Source organism: Prunus mume, linkage group LG4 (genome assembly GCF_029339155.1).
Source record: "Prunus mume cultivar Tortuosa linkage group LG4, ASM2933915v1, whole genome shotgun sequence".
Classification (NCBI taxonomy): Eukaryota; Viridiplantae; Streptophyta; class Magnoliopsida; order Rosales; family Rosaceae; genus Prunus; species Prunus mume.
In genome coordinates this window covers 18,073,817-18,092,623 of record NC_142701.1, presented here as the reverse complement: position 1 = coordinate 18,092,623, position 18,807 = coordinate 18,073,817, and the positions used below count along the sequence as shown (strand labels likewise).

Genomic DNA, 18,807 nt, shown 5'->3' with positions numbered 1-18,807 from the left:
TTGCTTCTTTTGTCATTATCCTCATGATTCCACACAACAAATTGAAGACTTGAAATAGAAACCCTAATATTTACTTTAACCTTTTAATCAAATTGAAAAGTTAATGGTATATATGATGCCACACATTCCTACACACATGCACACACACAAATCTTTAACTTTAAAAGCACCAATATATGTCACCAAAATGAAAAATATCAGGCACAGAAAGAACAGCTACCATGAGTAAAAGCACTTTTGCGTGCTGAAGCTGGTTTACACAGCGCTACTCCAAAAAGCAGAAATATTCTGATAATCAAATTCACAAAGCCAATTAATTAACAGCCACCATGGAAGCTGAAGCTGAAACTGAACAAGTAGATCATCTGTTTTCATTACCAGTAGATGCTGATCAAAAGGCCACAGAGTTTAGGCTATTCTCAATTGCGCCACCGCACATGCTAGCCTTCCACCTTGCATGGTTCTCTCTCTTCTCCAACTTCTTCTCCACCTTCTCCATCCCTCCCCTCCTCGCCGTCATCCAAGACGACCTCAATCTTACGGACACGGACACCGGCCGAGCCGGCACGGCCGCCTTCCTCGGCTCCATCTTCTCCCGCATTGCCATGGGCCCCATCTGCGACCTTGTGGGGCCGCGCATCGCCATTGCCACCCTCTCCCTCATCACCGCCCCCGTCATCCTCTCCACCTCCCTCATCTCCTCCCCGCACTCCTTCATTGCCATCCGCTTCCTCACTGGCTTTTCGCTCGCCAACTTCGTCGCCAACCAGTTCTGGATGAGCTGCATGTTCTCCAGCTGCGTCGTCGGCCTCGCCAACGGCTTCTCCGCCGGCTGGGCCAACATGGGATCCGGCGTCACCCAGTTGGTCATGCCCCTCATTTATACTCTCATCATGTCCTTCAACGTACCGTCCTCCACAGCTTGGAGGCTTGCATTTATTGTGCCCGCAGTGTTCCAAGCTGTCACAGCCTTATTGGTCCTGGCTTTCGGGCAAGACGTACCTTCTGGGAGCTACAGAAGCTTGAAGAAGGTTAATATTGGCAAAGAGAGCTTGTGCAATGTTTTCTGTCACGGGGCCAAGAATTACAGAGCTTGGATTTTGGCTTTGACTTATGGGTTCTGTTTTGGGGTGGAGATGACGACTGATAATATAATAGCTGAGTATTTCTACGACAGGTTTGATGTGAATATTCAAGTGGCGGGGATCATTGCGGGGAGCTTTGGGATGGCAAATTTCTTTTCGAGGCCGAGCGGAGGGTTGGTTTCTGATAGGATGGGGAGAAGGTTTGGGATGAGAGGGAGGTTGTGGGGGTTGTGGGTGACGCAGACAGTGGCTGGGTTGTTGTGCTTGTTACTCGGGCGAGTCAACTCGCTCTGGGGATCCATACTTGTCATGTGTGCCTTCTCTGTCTTTGTTCAAGCAGCCTCGGGCCTAACGTTTGGTGTGGTTCCCTTTGTGTCCAAAAGGTAAGCAACAATGCAATGACACTCTCCACATGTCATCAAGTAGAAAATTAGCACAGTTGATGACTCATTGCTCTCTCTCTCTCTCTCTCTCTCTCTCTCTCTCTGTTGTGTCCCACTTCTACTGCTTGAATCTTTTAAGACATGAAGATGATGGAGGATCATTCCTCCCTCGTTCTTGGCTTTCAATCTTCAGGAAAATAAGACAATATTGGAGTGACTAACTAGCTAGGCTAGACAGATCTCAACTGTAATTCCTCAGGTGTCCATGCGTTCACCCACATGAACGGGTGGGTGACTGTGAGCCGTTGATTGAAGGAAAATGATCATTTGTCAAAGGCCACAGTCGCCCACGTTCGCGTGATATGCTAACACTGCTCATTTGTTTAATTACTGCAAAAAGACTTTGCACTAATCATTTGCATTAATGTTAATGCAGGTCACTAGGTGTGGTATCGGGGATTACAGGCAGTGGAGGGACTGTAGGGGCGGTGATAACCCAGCTGTTACTGTTCTCAGGCTCTAAATTCTCCAAGCAGACAGGCATTTCTCTGATGGGTATCATGATGATTGTGTGCACTCTCCCAGTCTCCCTTATCTACTTTCCTCAGTGGGGCGGAATGTTCTGTGGCCCTTCCTATGGCTCTGATGATCATCTCAATGGACCAGAAAATGATGAAACAAACCATTATCGCTTGCTCCAATAAAGAATTTATCTAACGAGGCCTTCATTTCATTTGGGCCTCAAGTTTCATATGGAGCAAGTACAAGTTTGATCCAATTATGTAAAGTGATCACGTACTGTACAAGACTCAAGAGCTATGCATGAATTAGCCTTTCTGAAGAAAATGATTGGCCTTCATTTGTAGTTAGGTTGTTTTAAAAAAACACTAAATAAAGACTGCATTTGATAGCTAAATACGTATGATTGCTTGTGGTCGAGGGACCCTCCATTTTCCATACAGTGCCACAAGAACATGCAAGTTCGATCAACTGAACACTGAAGCTCGATAAAACGACACTGAACTTACCGTGTTTTCTCGCCATTCAATGATATGCTTTAGAGTTCCTTACGAGGATGCAGCAGCCGATGCTTGATTGCATCCAAAGTTGGCAAAGGCCACCAACCACCAAGAATTCCAACCAAAGTGTACTTCTGGTCTCTTACTTCAACTCTAGCCAGACACAAAAGCTGAAAGTCTTCAACTTCAACCTTACTTGCGTACAGTGCCTGAAGAAGAGGAAACACAAGATTTTAGAAGTGTGTTATCCTTAAATGTTCTAGTTTTTCAAAGTAGCAACCACTAAAATTTTATAATGATAACAGGACACTTGCCTTGTTATACAAGTGAGGTTCTCCACGCTTAAGTCGATGACACAACTGCAAAACATTAAGTTTGAAATAAAGGTTTATCCGACAAGAACTACTATTACCATCAACACTATAGCTTTGATCAATCTATGGTTAAATTATAATGCAATGGTCACCGAAAACAATGTGCAGTAGTCATTACCCAAAAAACAAGGTGCCACTTCTGAGAATTCAAGTCATAGAACAATAAGAGACTTGTTAGTTCCTACCATACTACAACCCACCCAATATGAAATGAAAGCAGCTCCTCAAATTAAGTGTTCAGTAAAAAATGAAATCTACATTTCTTCAGATTGCAGAAACCGAGACATGGTTACCTTCCAATAGGTTAAAAGGTAGAAAGTCACTGATTAATTAGGTGTTAAGAAATTAGTAAATGTATAAAAGTACCAGGGGATGCTTCCTTACCTCATCCACGAAACCATAAACTGAGAAAGGACTAGGCTTGGTGCTCAGGAGGAAAAGAATTAGCTTCAATGCAAATGGCGCAAGTGTAACGGAATCATCCCAGTATGCCAACATAGTGACGAAGAAAAAGAAAGGCAACCAGATTTTCCTCACAAACATCCAGACGGCATGTTGATCTTCCTCCACATCTGAAGCACCAGACACTTCCAGATTAAGATCATTCACCAAAATATCATGGCCTACATTATTAAAATTCAAATAAAAGGGAGTTAGTAAGAGGTACACGTCTACAGAATATAAGACTTCAAAATGGGCACGAGAGTTTAGAACATATAATAAATCGGGTGCTTGCTCACCATCCATGGCATATGCAGCATTTGGCAAGAAGCTGATTGACCCAAGAAAAACTGACACACCAAGAATGCTTCCAAATCTTAGTATACTTCCTCCTGAAAGGAATGTCAAAATTATGGGTACCCATTAAACATTATGCTGGCTGCAGAGAAAACCCAGTTTTTGTTTAGGGTTCATTAGTGAATGGCATCAACATGTTCAAGTTTTAACTTTTAACAACCATAACCACCAGAAATTGACATCATAAAGTCTAATTGAATATTAGCGCCACAATATGATGATCAACGACAAAAATCCTACAATTTCCAAATCCAATTTAAAGTATAAAGTTTACTTTAACATTTTCAAGCGGTAGAAGCAAAATCGAATAGGCGACTTGCCTGAAAACCAGAATTTCTGAAGAGAATTTCTTTGGATATTCAATGAACAATAATATGCTGAGGCACGGTTGCGTAGTACAGGTTGAACGCCCTTTGACAACGCCTTCAAAGGTTCAAACTGGGCATTAGCTGAACAAGTGATTACACCCAAACAATCAAATGTTAAAAGATTGAATATGAAAAGCAGACAAACTTTCCCCACAAAAAGTACTTACAGAATTGCCTCGAATGAGAAATTGAGGAACGGGAAGAGATTAGTAAATCTAGGGATTGTCGAAATGAACAAAGAAATTTTCTTGCAATCGCCATTTTTGCGCTGCTAGAGTGATGCTGTCATCTTTGAGACTGAGAGTGCTTTCCAGCACTCAAGAAATGAAATGCGAATATACTTGCGAGCAGCATTGACGTAACACACAACACGACGTCGTCGTTTCCTCGCAACTTCCTTTCCGCAGAATTGGCATTGAAGGATATATAGTTTGAGCAAAAATGAAATCTGAAAAGTCAATAAAACCTTTTTTTTGTTAGAGCATTTCTTTGGGGTAAATAGCGTAAATAGACAAATAGTATTATGTGTTTCAAACTCAAAGGACAATTATTATTCATTTTATTTATTTTTTCACAAATTTTTTACCTCAAAAATTAATTTGGATAATATTTTCAGATAAGATTTTCTTCCTACGTGTCAAGACTATTTATAACCGAATAAAATTTCCAGATAAGATTTTTGGGTTCAAATTTCGAATAAATTTCAAAATTCAAAATTCAGATAAATTTGGGTTCAAATTTCGAATGAATTTCAAAATTCGGATAAATTTCAAATTTCAAATTTCATATAAATTTCAAATTTTAGATGAATTTCAAATTTCAGATACGATTTTCATCCAATCAAATCAAGTCACGTGGCATCTTTATCTGACCAAAATTTTCTATAAAACTAGAGGCTCAACTTATAGTTCTTACACCACATCTTTCATTATTTTCATTTCTCCGAGTTTAAAATTCATACTCCATTCTCAAATGGAAGATTTTAGGAAGATTTTAGCAAATGCTTGGAGAGGCAAGAGCGAGAAACAAATGAGAGAAGTCATAGAGCAGATGAAAGAAATATGTTGCAGAGAGAAGAAGATGAACAAGTTGTCATAGCAGTGGCTTTGCTTGATGAAAAGAACCAAGTTCGCCGCCACCGTGGTTCACAAGTCGGCGTGGCGAATGTGGACATATAGGCATTCTGGTAAGAATCTTTTGAAAAATTACTTTATCCCAACTTCTTTGTACTGATGTTGATTTTGAATGCGATATAGAATGCAACCCCATTTGTTCAATAAAGTCATGCATGATATTTGCAATTATAATGCATACTTTGTTCAAAAGTGTAATGATCTTTGGGTTTTGGGACTTCTTTGAGCAAAAGCTTACAATTGTTATACGAATCTTGCATATGGTTCATCTCATTGCGACACAATAATGACTAACTTGGAGCCAAGACTCAGACAAGAAAACATCTCCATGATGCTCCACGCCTCAGCTTTCGATAGAAGAAGCCATAAAGATAAGAAATAAAAATACAATTTAAAAGAGAGGAAAATGTTGAGTAAAGAGTGAATAATAGTAGAAGTATAAGAAAATGTATGAGGATTGGTGTTAAAAGTGAAGGGTATTTATAGGTATTTATAGAAAAAAAAATTCATAATTTGATGGTATTTTTTTAAAAATTGAATTTTTTTTTCATAATTGTATTGCAAACTTTTTACCTTAAAAATTCAAACATCTCCCATGATGCTCCACGCCCCTCACTTTCGATAGAAGAAGCCATAAAGATAAGAAATAAAAATATAATTTAAAAGAGAGGAAAATGTTGAGTAAAGAGTGAATAATAGTAGAAGTATAAGAAAATGTATGAGGATTGGTGTTAAAAGTGAAGGGTATTTATAGGTATTTATAGAAAAAATATTCATAATTTGATGGTATTTTTTTAAAAAAATCAATTTTTTTTTTTTCATAATTGTATTGCCAAAAAATGCCAGAGAGTGCAAGGTTGACATGGGTTTAAACTTTTTTACCTTAAAAATTCAAACCGCACGATGATGTCGCGCATGACGTCATCCTCCTCGAGCTCGAGCTCGAAACTAGCCTTTAGGCCAACCCATCTTCGTGGGACCCACTCCTAACCCGGGCAAGAGTGGCCCTTTGGAAGCTCGTTTTTGAGCAGCCCGCCCCTAGCCTCTGGCTTGGGCTGAACGGTGGAATGGCTCTTAAAAGGATCCGCAATTCTTGATTAGGTTTAGGTATCATAAGGTTGAAATATAAGTTTTTTTTGCTGTTGTTGATGTGATAGGACTCTAATTCAAATGAAAAAATGTCTTGACTTGTAGACTAGAGGCAATATAGTTTTGTGTGTGTGTGAGAAATTACCTTCATCTCTAATTTAGACTATAACTTGTACTAAAAAAAAAGTTACTCTAAATTAAACTACTTTACGGAAGAATACATTCAAATTTGGATGCAAAAAAAGGGTCTCACTCTCCTGATTGACTAACTGACCTATCACATATCTGCTAAAATATTCATATTTGGCAGCTAAGGAAAGAACCCAATGACAATCTCTCTTTTATTTATTCGGACCAATCACAAACTCAATCTTTTTAAATGTTGCATGGATGGTTCAATTGGTCATCATTTGGCTTGTAACCCATGGGCCGAATTGAGTGGCTCGAGGTTCAATGGGCCAAAGTCCAGCCTTGCCTGATGGTTAGTCCTACTCGGCCTCACCCGTTCTAAGGTTGGGTAAAGTTTAGGCTTAGGTTTTGAAACCTATGGCCTACCCTCAGCCTGCCCATGTGTCTTATTTAGGCTCAGGTCTCTTAGACTCTTATCTTTTAACTTCCGCTATACACTAGCTTTTCTTTCAACTTTATCACATAGAATAAGCCATGTATAGTTCAATAATTCTATGGGTACCATATGATTCAATAATTTCATGGACCCCACACCATCTGAGATAATTGAGATAAGATTTGGGAAATCTCAACTCTCTCACATAGAACCAGGTCTGTATGATTCAATAATTTATTATGTGAGAGAATCAAGATAAGAATTTTGAAAGAAATGGTGTGTTTAATATTTTTTTATAAGAATTGAAGAGTTTATGCTAAATCTATTCCACTCACACATAAATTTATATATTGAATACAAAATATTTTGTCCAAAAAAAATAAAGAATACAAAATATTAAGAGCATCTCCAATAGTAGTAATAAATTAAACTTTTCAAATTAAAGTTTGTTGACCTATGTGGCAATTTGAAAAGGTTTATTTGTTACATGAATAATTTTTGCTCCAATAGAATATTCAATTCAATTAATGCAATATCATGGAAAGTAATGAAAAATATGAAAATATGTGAAAAAAGTCTATATATTTATTATCTCAAAAGAAAAAAAAAAGCATGTTTTAAATATCTTCAAGGTAGATTTTGTTTTTCCAAAGTAAAATTAAATGTTTTGAGGAGAACCAAAGTCAACTTTACCAGTCTTAAAGAGAGAGAAAGAGATTGCAGTTGTGATCACTGAGTTTGACAAAGTTGTTGGAGAGATGTTTTCTAATGTGGCTCGTCTATTTTAGCATCCCGAAGTGATTGAAGATGCTATTGAAAATGCTATTGAAAATGCTCTGATATTTTACTTGTAAGAGCATCTTCAATGGTGAGGGATCAATTGTTCATTTCAATAAGTTGACCCACCATAATAACTCTACAACCTCTCTCTTATTGACACTTGGACAACATTACTTTTTAATTTTGCTTATTCATATTCAATTTTGTTATGCAATAACTTGAAAAATAGGTGCTATGTTATGTTCTCATTTAATCTCGACTTCCAATTCTTTTTTTAAAAATGTTTATATAATATTGTCACCAACTAAAGAAAATCTTGTTATTAATTATATATATATATATTCAAAATTTGTCTCTTTTTAAAGATCTCTTTGAAACCATTTTAATTGTATAATTCTTATCGTAATTAACTTTATTTTATTCAATAATTTTAAAAGATATTTTAAAAAATATAAATTTTAATTTGTAAGCTATTGAACTGCACCAATGTAAGGGAAACTTCAGTTCAGTTCAATAGCTGCCAAAAAAGTTCAATAAATTGAACTATTGAATTGAACTAAAATGAACCATTAAGCAACCATTGCAGATGCTCTAAATAGAAAAAAATATATATTTAAATATGAGTGGAATACAAGTGACATAGATTGAATGGGAAAAGCAGAACGAAGAAGAATACTCGTGTGTGTTTAAGATTTAAACAAAATATTTGTCTACCAATATTTCTTTTACCCGGGAAAAGAAATTATCATTTCCGCAATTCCACCCCAAACATAAGTGTGTGTGTGTGTGGGTTGGTATATAAGTTGGTATCTAAAGTTGATCTCCCTAATATTTTCACAAAATAGAAGTTGTTAGCATCATTAGCCAACAAATAAAAACATAAATCTTTTGGTGGTGTTGTTTGATTATTTAATCCTTATTACTTACATCACAAGAAAAGCAATACCGTATGTAGTCGATCTGTTAATTTATACTCGGTCTTTGACTTTCCGTACACACTATTTGTATTTGACACAAAACTTTCATCCTTGGTTACAACCAATCGTCTAACCAGGCGTTGGAGCATTTGGGTATTACTATTGAAACAAACCTGTCTCTGCAGCAGCAGCAGCAGCAGCAGCTCTCTCGATCTTCACTGACAGTGACACATCAAAATATTACCTCTCATTCCTGCCTTTCAAACCTTCTCCCATTCAATTCCTCATTTCATATATGAAATGCAATCTTTCTTTTGAGCTATTGGGGCGGCCGTCATTTCATCTCTTTGGTTTAGCTGCCTTGTTTCATCTCTTTGGTTTAGTTGCCTTGGTCTGTTTCAAGTGCTGGGTTTTCTTTGGAAGCTTGATATAATCCCTCTTTCCAGGTTATTGGCAGGTTATTCGGTTACTGACGTCCTGGATCTGTGAGCTTTAATTTAGTGTTTCTTTGTTGGGGATTTTTCCCTGGGTTGTTTTCATGCTCTTTCTTTTTTGATTGGTTTGGTTTTATTCTATTGCATTCTGATTCTAGTAACTCCCTTTCATCTTCATCTTCATCTTCATGCATGCTTATTTTGTCTATCTAGAGCTGGGTTGTGATTCTCTTCAAGTCTACCTCACTACCTCTCTGTGCTTCTGTTTTATACAAAAGATCCATAATATTAAATCCTATATCAAGTGAGCTTTAGAGCCTTGCAATACCGACACCATTATACCAATACCACTAGAGTAAACTAATATTATCCAAAACACCACTATACTGACACCATTATATTATATTAATCTGTGCACCCATACCTACATCACTAGTTAATTCCTTGTTTATCAATTTGCCTTGTGATCTAATCAGATCAGATGTGATGTGTTTCTCTTCATTTTATGGGTTCATTAGGCTTTAGCAATGGAGCTTACAGAATTTATCTTGCTAGCTTATCTGGGTTTTGGGATTGTTAAAAATAGCGCCTAAGACACCCCATCAATCTATTTTGCCGACCAGCCCTCTTTCCGCATCTTCTACTCTCTGACAAAAATACATATTTCACCACCTTCTATTGCATGTAGCATCACGTTGGCACTAGCATTTTCTGCCTGCTATCATCCTCTGCTCTCATTGCCGCTACTCCTTCTTTGCTGACTGTACATATATGCATATCTGACTCTCTCTCTCACAAATGGAACATCTTTGTCCACATCTTTCATCAATCCGGTCCTAGTTTACAACTATTTTGATTGTTGTCATTTTTTAGTAGTTTTCTTTTGTTGTAATTGCTGAACTTGTCTATTGAGTTCTTGATTTCACCTGTATTATGTTTTGGTTTGCAGAAGACAATGAGCAATTCAAACATCATAGATTTATGCAGTGATGATGAAATGGGTGAGTCAAATATGAAAAAATGTACAAGGGAGATTGAGCCTGGCTTTGATTCTGCATCTGCACCCTCAGTATGCCCAACACCAATTTCTCGGCAATTTTGGAAAGCTGGACACTACGAAGAAAAGCAGGGACAGAGGTGCAAAGCCGCAAACCCATGTAAATGTTTTCTCTGCTCACGTTATGTGTTTCGATTGCGACCCTTGCTTAAATGGCATTCCGCATGGGCATGCCTAATTGATTAACAAGTTCAAATTCCTTTAGGCGTTTGTATCATTTAACCACAATTGGGTTTTTAAAGCTGCTTTAATGGACTATGAAGATATGATGGTAAATACACTGGTGTATCAAATTTCAGTATGCGGCCGTGCGTGAAATGGGCTAGAACCTGATTACAATAGAAAAAGTGCAGAACCCGTGTCTGAAAGAGTTGTTTGCATGTCTACATGAAAGTTCCTGTCATGAGTTCCTAATTTTCTGTTTTTCATTAGACCATTCTATGTCATCTTTTGGTTTACAGATGGAAAAAACCATATGCGCATACACCCTATGTTCCTTCACTCAAATGCCACTTCACATAAGTGGGCTTTTGGAGGTATACTCAGGTTTTGTCCCATTGGTTTCCCTTCTCTTATTTCTGCATGTATTCCCCTTGCTCTCTTTCTGATCACTTGTTTGCAGCCATGGCAGAATTGCTTGACAATGCAGTCGACGAGGTAATTTCCAAAACCCCCTTACCTTTATCATTCTGATTCTTCTGGTTTTGCATTTAAAATGTTCATTTCCGAAACCCCCTTGAGCGGAATAACATCATTGAGATAGAAATGGCCCATTACTAGGAAGAAACCCAATAACATTATGCTGAAGTTCATTTTTGCCTTTGAAGTTGTTTCCTGGTGGACAAAATGCATTCTCCCTGTGGTGTTAACTCTAGCTATTGAATTACTGTTATAAATCAGAGAAAAAGGACAAGCTTGGAATCATGGATGGTAAGGTTTTAGATTTGTTTGGTTTTAAGTCTTTATACGATGTTAGAAATGGTGTTGTTCTTAAGACTCAAGTGATATTTAGGAGACAGAATTCCATCAGCTCCAGGGCCTGTGAAAGGGGAGGAAAATTTTAGATGTCTTGTATTGCAATTGAGGTGGTGTGGAGTTTAGGATGAACAAAATCAGTGATTGTTTTTTAAGATTAATAATGATTGTCTGCACTAGTGATTGATTTTGATTTTATATATAAATAGCAAATGTATCTTGTAAGTATAGATCAGTGAATACAATCAGTTTTTTCAGTTTTGTATTTGTACTCTGTTGTGCTCTGATAAAATTATGAAAAAAATCTATAACAGAAGATTCTTGGTGTCCTCTCTCTCTCTGAGCATGCTTATTTATGGTACCTTTCAGTTCTGTTTAACTGGGGCACTTAGTTATTTATTAACAACCTTTGTTTGTGGGGACTAGATACAAAATGGAGCTACTTTTGTTAGCATAGACAAGATGTCTACCCCACGGTATGGGACTCCAGCTTTGCTAATTCGAGGTTGGCCTACCAATCCTTTTACCTTTGTTTTTTCTATTAATATCTAGACCAGGATAACATTTCATATGAACTTTTGGCTTCTGAAACATGATATTCGACAACAAAAAGATGATGGTGGCGGAATGGACCCCGATGCTATAAGGCGCTGTATGAGCTTTGGGTTTTCAGATAAGAAATCAAAGTTAACCATTGGACAATGTATAGATTGTACTTGGGGTCATTGAATCTTGTGCTTGATGTATTGTATTATTTGTTGATTGGGATCCTTTTAGCCTTTCAGATGGAAATGGCTTCAAGACAAGCTCTATGAGACTTGGAGCAGATGTTATTGTATTCAGTCGCCACTTGAAATCAAGGTTTGGCCCATGATCATATAATTTCACTTTACTTACTCTGCTTGTAGTATGCTTTCCTTGTTATTAAATAACTATTGTTGGTATTTCTCTGTGTGTGTGTGTGTGTGTGTGTGTGTGTGAGAGAGAGAGAGAGAGAGAGAGAGAGAGAGAGAATATATATATATAAAGACCATAAAAAAGGGCGGTTGATAGCTTTTTTCTTTTTTTTGGGATAAGAAATGAATTGGCAGCTTGATTTACTAATGTACATTATTATGTCTCGCTTTTGTCTTTATAATTTTGTTTCTAGCCCAATATTAGGAAGTGGAGATAACCATGAATTTTTATAAAATAGAGATAGTACTTATTTTGTATTTACACTGTTGGTATATAATGTTGACTGCATAAGGTTCTGTTTGCATTGGTGTATAACCTTCTCAGGTCACAGACTCAAAGTGTTGGACTCCTTTCTTTTACATTTTTGAGGCAGGTGAGCTACGACAAGATAGTTGTACCAATGGTGAGTTTGATTTCATAGCACCTTTTTATATGTGATAATTTCTTTTGCAAGTTCACCCAAACTAAAATTGGTATGATAATCCTTGCCAAATTGTGGAGTCTACAATAGGTGAACATGCTGTGTAAGCAGTGTTAGTGTCCTGTCTGAAAGTTAATAAATGGCCTACTTGAACATGGCCGGAATTACTATCAGGGACTTCCTCCTTGAAGACTAAAAATTTAGCAGAGTGGATGTGATGCAGAATCAATAGTAGTAAAGAGATCAATTCAATTACCTAGTTGTCCACATATTCCTAAAATTATGGTTCTCATCATTTGCCGTCAAGATGATCACAACTTAGCGAGAGTATTTGGTTTTGTATCGTCTTTGATTTATGAACAGATAAATTTTCATAAGTCTTCAACATAGGCTATCACAGGGACCTTGTAATGCCATTTTGGTGTTACCATAAACAAGGCCACTGAAAGTGATCTTTCTGCATATTATTTGATTTCGGTCAGTGGCAGAACCCCATTTATGGTTCATTTATCAGTGTGAAATGCTGTGAGTCGATTTCTAATTTTTTTTTTGGTTAACCCAAATGGAATTCATTAATGTACGATTGATACTATTTTCAGTTTCTTTATTATAGGAATCTAATAACTGTTTAACTCAGAACTCAGTATGGGTATTCCCGTTACTACAGGTGGATTATGAGTTTAACTCATCAGCCAGAACATTCAATCCCATAATTCCACATAATGAAGACCAGTTTTCTTCTAACCTCACCATGCTGTTACAGTGGTCTCCTTATTCAACGGAAGAGGAGTTGCTGAAGCAAGTAAGCCTGCAAAGATAATTTGGCATTAATCTTAACATAAAACTTACTGCTGCATTCCTATGAGTTGCTGAAGCAAGTAAGCCTGCAAACATTCTTTATTAATGAGGTGATTTCGATTGGACCCTAAATGAAGTGTTAAAAATAAGAGAGTTCACTAAAACACCCAAAATAGGGGCTTAAATTTTAAAAAAACCCAAGCACTATTTAAACATATAAACACACCCAAAACCCATCATTACATACACTCAAAATCTATTTATAAACACACCCAAAAAGTTGACTTTGGGGTTGATTTTGGGTGTGTTTCTATGTTTAAATAGTACTTGGGTTTTTCTATAAATACATGTCTAGGATTGAGTTTATTTATAAATTTGTATATTTATTATAGCAAGAAATTGTTATTGTGCAATTGGCCCTTTATCATGTGTGTGCACATATCCTTACATGCATACACACATCCTTACATTTGTACATATACACATACATGCCTTCATGCAGACATGGTGTGCATGTAAGTATTTTACCTATTTAATTTATTAACCCAATTGTCAGTTTGATGATATAGGGGATCATGGAACAAAACTTGTCATTTACAATCTTTGGTTAAATGATGATGGGGACATGGAACTAGATTTTGATTCTGATCCCAAGGTTCTGATCATCCCTTTGCTTCATTCGTTCACTTTTGGATCATATTGGATACGTTGTTACCATAAATCTTATTCTTGCAGGATATTTGTATTAATGGTGACAAAGCACTTAGCAGAATGAAAGCAAATCAGCATGTTGCAAACCTATATCAGCACTCTCTCCGTGTAAGTATAGATTTCAAATATCAAATTTGAATATTACAATAAGTTTCTCTTCCTTAAATCCTGGCCTGGTTTCATGTTCTACAGGCATATGCATCAATCCTGTATAGGCAGCTACCAGAGTACTTCAGAATAATTTTGCGTGGACGAGATGTTGAGCACCATAATATTGCCAGTGATCTCAAATATCTTCAGTTTATCAAGTATATGCCACAAATTCATGGAAATATGGAGGTTTGTGCTGTCTACAATGCCACCATTCCTACTACCATGCTGATTTTTAGCTGCTACTAATTGCACCCTGTAATTTATCAGACGCATCTGACTTAATTGCATCACATCAGTTTCCTCTTTGCTTCTCTCTCCAAGTTACTGTATGGTTGACTGATATCCTCATGTTCAAGTCGTTAATCATTCTGAATTCTCTCTATAGTCGGTTTTCGGAGGGCTTAAGATGGAGCAAATTAAACAGGTTGCATTTTTTCTTCTAGCTAAAAGAGACAACATGACCATGAATAATAGAGTATTATGATGATGAAGTTGGCTGAGTTTTACTTTCAGTAAAAACGTCTGAAGAACAGAGCAGTCATGTCTTGAAATGATAGTTATAGCCCAAAAAGTGTGTCACGTCTCTTTTTGAGAAAAAGCTTGTGTGATTAAAAGCCCTATCTGATCCTAATCACCCACCCCACATGTGTTTGTGCAAATGCATGTTGTCTTTAGCTTTAGGTGGTGTGCGGTGCGAATGTGTTTTGTTAGTATCCAAATCCAATGGTTCTACCGTAGTTGATTGCTAGCTTCTTTGTTCAGGTTGAAATTATTACCGCAATAGGGTTTCTGAAGGAGGCTAATACTCATGGTTTCAATATCTACCATCGGAATCGTCTGATACTGGTAATTTTCTTCTCTGTTATTGTTAAACAGCTCGTCTAATAAAAATTCACTAACCTTTTCTCTGACTTGTTTACTTGTCGAATGCCAAGCCAGGATTTTTGTTTGCAAATTTGCCGAGAGTGAATGAAACTATATGCCATTTGCATAACTTTTATTAGTCGATGTATGTTATCTTGTTCCATACCCCTGGAAAAGAAAGTGAACTTGTTGCATACCACTTATGCTTTTCTTATTTATTAATTTTTGGCAGCCATTTTGGCGTGTACTTAGAATTGGGACAAACAGTACTGGAAGAGGAGTTGTCGGTGAGAACTGCACTTATATAGACTAGTTCATCAAACAGTTGTATACGTACGGTTGATGATGATTTATGCGATAGTATTATTATTGTAGGTGTCCTGGAACCAGATTATATTCAGCCTACTCACAATAAGCAAGATTTTGAGAAAACTTCCCTCTTCCAAAAGCTTGAAGATCGTTTAAAGCAAATGACAGTAGAGTACTGGTGAGCCACCCTTTACATTGTTGGGTGTTTTTTTTTTTTTTTTTTTTTGTGTGACACAGCTAGGAATGGGAGGGGGCACGAACTCACATACACGGGTAGCGCGGGGATTGAATCAGGACCACTTGGAAGCACACAAAAGACCTAACATCCCATTGGTTATTGTTTATTTATTTATTTATAGAAAATTAGATCTGTTGAATTGCACACGAAATAGTAAGTATACTAATAGCATTGTTTTTTTAACAAGAAAAAAAATAATACTAATAGCATTGTTGTGCTTTTTTTTTCTAGTTCTTTATGTTTTTCTGTAGGCCCTGTTTAGCTTGTTTCAGTTCTTGGGCTTAGGCCTCTGATGCAATGCTTTTAAAAGAAAAAATAAAAATAAAAATCCCATTTTGCCCCAATATATCATTACCGAAATCACATTTTGCCTAGGACGCAAACCCATAACCCAGAGCCCAAAAACGGTTCATTGTTTAAGAACATAAATGAAACTGGCCGTCTCATCTCAGTAGTAGCAGTACACTGAAGAACAGACGACGACGTCTTCGAAGATGAACTTCTTCTTCCTCGCTCGAGAGGCAGGCCGGCCTGTGGAAGTATTTTAAAGTATTAACTCTTGCTTTTGAATTTTTGGCTGTTGAATGTATAGGGTTGTTCTCATTTCTGTAAAAATTCACTGGTCCAATGACTTGTAATAATTTCCGGGTTGACGCATTATTCTGTTGTACTACCATTCACCTTGGCAGGAACAAGCATTGCACACTGATTGGTTATCAGCAAGTTAAAAGATGTCCATCTGCAACATCGCGTCAGCAGGAGCCACCTTATTCCGCAACTCAGAATTGTGCAGACCAACCTTCGTTACTGAACAGTGGTTCTGAATATAAAAGTTCAAGAGCAGGTTTGATCAAAAAGAGGAAGGATCTTGTTGATCCTCCAGTGAAACTACAACACGCCAAAAGGCACAATGGATTTTGTGGAACTGATGATGTCCAGTACATTAGTGAACAGGTTTACTTCTACGTTCTCATATTTGGGTTCAAAACATATCTCTGTTTCCTTTCACTAGGTTAATGTTGGATGTTTATTACCATTCCTTGGTGTATTTTTTTGGTAGCCTGAAAATAGCGTTGAGGACATGATGCAAGTTTCACAGAAGATACTTCTGATGCAGGAAAACAAAAAACTTAGGTTACGGTAAGTACAAAGCAATATGGTTGCTCACCATTTGCGTAATTATCCACACATTGTTATTGTTTTGGAATTTCTCATGTGTCCTGTCGCTTCCAGGCTGCTTTCATTGGATCAAACGGTGCAAGAACTTAATTTGAAGGTCTCTCTATCTCTCCCCCTCTGTGTGCGAAAAAGATAAACCTGATTTAGTAGTTAATATAGTTAAGTCTTTTAATGAACATGATATTACAATTGGTGCAGGTGCAACAACTTAAGGATGAACTAGAGAATGTACTGCTCGCTCTCTCTCTCCCTCTCCCCCCAAAAAAAAAACTGATATCAGATTTTTACTTGATCTGGTAGTTGACATAATTAGTCTTTAATCAAGATGAAGTTATAATTGGTGCAGGTGCAAAAACATGCAGGTGAACTAGAGAATGAACTGACGCAGACGTTGCTTGAATCATACACATTGAATAAATATGAGCAGCACGTTTGCTAACTAGCTCTCTCTCCCTCTTGGGTCCCACTTCTCTTCTACTGCTTGAATCTTTGTGATGGGAAGCGAGGATGATGGAGGATCATTCCTCCCTCGTTCTTGGCTTTCAATCTTCAGGAAAATAAGACAATATTGGGGTGACAAACTAGTTGAGCTAGACAGATCTCAACTGTAATCCCTCAGGTGTCCATGCGTTGACTCGCATAAACGGGTGGGTGGCTGAGACGTTGATCGAACGAAAGATGATCGTTCGTCAAAGGCCACAGTCGCCCATGTGCTCGTGACATACTAACACTGCTCATTTGTTTAATTACTGCAAAAAGGCTTTGCACTAATCATTTACATTTCAAGTCTTGATTGAAAACCCATTAATGCAGGTCAGTGGAGGGACTGTAGGGGCGGTGATAACCCAGCTGTTACTGTACTCAGGCCCTAAATTCTCCAAGCAGAGAGCATTTCTCTTATGGGTATTATGATGATTGTGTGCACTCTCCCAGTTACCCTCATCTACTTTCCTCAGTGGGGTGGAATGTCCCGTGACCCTTCCTATGGCAATGAGGATCATCTCAATGGGCCAGAAACTGATGAAACAAACCATTATGGCTTGCTCCAATAAAGAATTTATCTAACATGGCTTTCATTTGATTTGAGCCCAAGTTTCATATGGAGCAAGTACAAGTTGATCCAATTATGTAAGGTGGTCACGTACAGTTACTGTAAAGAACAAGCTTGTGAATGTTCAAAGAGGTTCTCAAGACTCAAAAGCTATGCATGAATTAGCCTTTCTGAAGAAAATGATTGGCCTTCATTTGTAGTTAGTAAGAGGTACGCGTCTACAGAAAATAAGACTTCAAAATTGACAGCATAAAGTCTAATTGAAGATATGATGATCAACGACAGAATTTCTTTGCATATTCAATGAACAATAACATGCTGAGGCACGGTTGTGTAGTACAGGTTGAACGCCCTTTAACAACGCCTTCAAAGGTTCAAACTGGGCATAAGTTGAACAAGTAATTACACCCAAACAATCAAATGTTAAAAGATTGAATATGAAAAGCAGACAAATTTTCCCCACAAAAAGTACTTACAGAATTGCCTACAAGGAGAGATTGAGGAGCCGGAAGAGATCAGTAAATCTAGGGATTGTCGAAATGAACAAAGAAATTTTCTTGCATTCGCCATTTTTGCGCTGCTAGAGTGATGCTCTCATCTTTGAGACTCTCTGAGTGCTTTCCAGCACTCAAGAAAGAAATGAAACGCGAATATACTTGCGAGAAGCATTGACGTCATACACAACACGACGTCGTCGTTTCCTCGGAACTTCCTTTCCGCAGAGGATACGCTCGTTTGAGTTTGAGCAAAAATGAAATCTGAAAAGTCAATAATACCCTTTTGTCTTAAAAGGGCAGGTGAAGGATATCACTTTCCCCAATTCTTGATTAGGTTTAGGTTTCCGAAGGTTGAAATATAAGTTTGTAACTTAAGTTACTCTAATCTCAGTGGAAAAGCCCTTAATTTGTCGACGAGAGGGATCATAGTTTTTTTTTTGTGTGAAAAATTTCATTTCCCTCAAATTTAGACTATAACTTACATTAAAAAAAATTATTCTAAATTAAACCATTTTATAGAAAAATACATTCTAATTTAGATGCGAAGGAACGGCCTCACTCTCTTGACTCACTAACTGACCTATCACACATCAGCTAAAATATACGCATTTGGCGGCTAAAAGCAAAGAAAAGCCCAATGACAATCTCTTTT

General features: G+C 37.4%; 3 protein-coding genes and 1 long non-coding RNA gene across 9 annotated transcripts; 2 read left to right on the top strand and 2 right to left on the bottom strand.

Annotated features, from left to right (window-relative positions):
- Positions 1-153: 153 nt before the first annotated feature.
- On the bottom strand, positions 154-4,472 carry LOC103329823 (uncharacterized). 2 transcript variants are annotated; one of them, XM_016793925.2, is made up of 6 exons: positions 4,195-4,472; positions 3,980-4,108; positions 3,602-3,694; positions 3,246-3,433; positions 2,802-2,846; positions 154-2,696 (listed from the first exon to the last, which is right to left on the bottom strand). In XM_016793925.2, the coding sequence occupies exons 1-6, from the start codon at positions 4,286-4,288 to the stop codon at positions 2,526-2,528; spliced, it is 720 nt and encodes a 239-aa protein (XP_016649411.2). In that variant the 5' UTR covers positions 4,289-4,472; the 3' UTR covers positions 154-2,525. The 2 variants fall into 2 exon arrangements, with proteins under 2 accessions (XP_016649411.2, XP_008230564.3); XM_008232342.3 differs by having other exon boundaries at positions 3,246-3,484; positions 4,195-4,468.
- On the top strand, positions 330-2,384 carry NRT2.7 (high affinity nitrate transporter 2.7). The gene is made up of 2 exons (XM_089049986.1): positions 330-1,468; positions 1,905-2,384. Exons 1-2 carry the CDS (start codon positions 330-332, stop codon positions 2,170-2,172), a joined length of 1,407 nt encoding a protein of 468 aa, XP_088906112.1. The 3' UTR covers positions 2,173-2,384.
- Positions 4,473-8,639: 4,167 nt separating the features above from the next.
- On the top strand, positions 8,640-17,838 carry LOC103329824 (protein MICRORCHIDIA 6-like). Of its 5 annotated transcripts, none has more exons than XM_089050863.1 (20): positions 8,640-8,957; positions 9,895-10,082; positions 10,464-10,538; positions 10,625-10,659; positions 11,404-11,482; positions 11,591-11,680; positions 11,763-11,838; positions 12,259-12,337; positions 13,023-13,157; positions 13,710-13,808; positions 13,889-13,972; positions 14,057-14,203; positions 14,780-14,863; positions 15,114-15,168; positions 15,257-15,368; positions 16,118-16,382; positions 16,489-16,568; positions 16,662-16,704; positions 16,806-16,835; positions 17,421-17,838. In XM_089050863.1, the coding sequence occupies exons 3-20, from the start codon at positions 10,478-10,480 to the stop codon at positions 17,517-17,519; spliced, it is 1,653 nt and encodes a 550-aa protein (XP_088906989.1). In that variant the 5' UTR covers positions 8,640-8,957; positions 9,895-10,082; positions 10,464-10,477; the 3' UTR covers positions 17,520-17,838. The 5 variants fall into 5 exon arrangements, with proteins under 5 accessions (XP_088906989.1, XP_088906986.1, XP_088906988.1 ...); XM_089050860.1 differs by having other exon boundaries at positions 8,640-8,968; positions 9,895-10,102; XM_089050862.1 differs by having other exon boundaries at positions 8,640-8,968; positions 9,895-10,102; positions 16,954-17,838.
- A 97-nt stretch (positions 17,839-17,935) lies between these two features.
- Positions 17,936-18,373, bottom strand: LOC148918060 (uncharacterized). The gene is made up of 2 exons (XR_016126253.1): positions 18,135-18,373; positions 17,936-18,037 (listed from the first exon to the last, which is right to left on the bottom strand). It is a non-coding gene; the product is annotated as an uncharacterized LOC148918060 (long non-coding RNA).
- Between the last annotated feature and the right edge of the window lie 434 nt (positions 18,374-18,807).

Excerpts from the sequence above, each read along its gene's own strand:
- NRT2.7 (XM_089049986.1), top strand. The coding sequence starts at position 330 with ATGGAAGCTGAAGCTGAAACTGAACAAGTAGATCATCTGTTTTCATTA. Across the intron at positions 1,469-1,904 it reads GTTCCCTTTGTGTCCAAAAG|GTCACTAGGTGTGGTATCGG; the intron begins GTAAGCAACAAT and ends ATGTTAATGCAG.
- LOC103329824 (XM_089050860.1), top strand. The coding sequence starts at position 9,901 with ATGAGCAATTCAAACATCATAGATTTATGCAGTGATGATGAAATGGGT. Across the intron at positions 11,483-11,590 it reads TCCAGCTTTGCTAATTCGAG|ATGATGGTGGCGGAATGGAC; the intron begins GTTGGCCTACCA and ends GACAACAAAAAG. Across the intron at positions 13,973-14,056 it reads TATATCAGCACTCTCTCCGT|GCATATGCATCAATCCTGTA; the intron begins GTAAGTATAGAT and ends CATGTTCTACAG.
- LOC103329823 (XM_008232342.3), bottom strand. The coding sequence starts at position 4,288 with ATGGCGATTGCAAGAAAATTTCTTTGTTCATTTCGACAATCCCTAGAT. Across the intron at positions 2,847-3,245 it reads TTTATGGTTTCGTGGATGAG|TTGTGTCATCGACTTAAGCG; the intron begins GTAAGGAAGCAT and ends AATGTTTTGCAG. Across the intron at positions 2,697-2,801 it reads AACCTCACTTGTATAACAAG|GCACTGTACGCAAGTAAGGT; the intron begins GCAAGTGTCCTG and ends CCTCTTCTTCAG.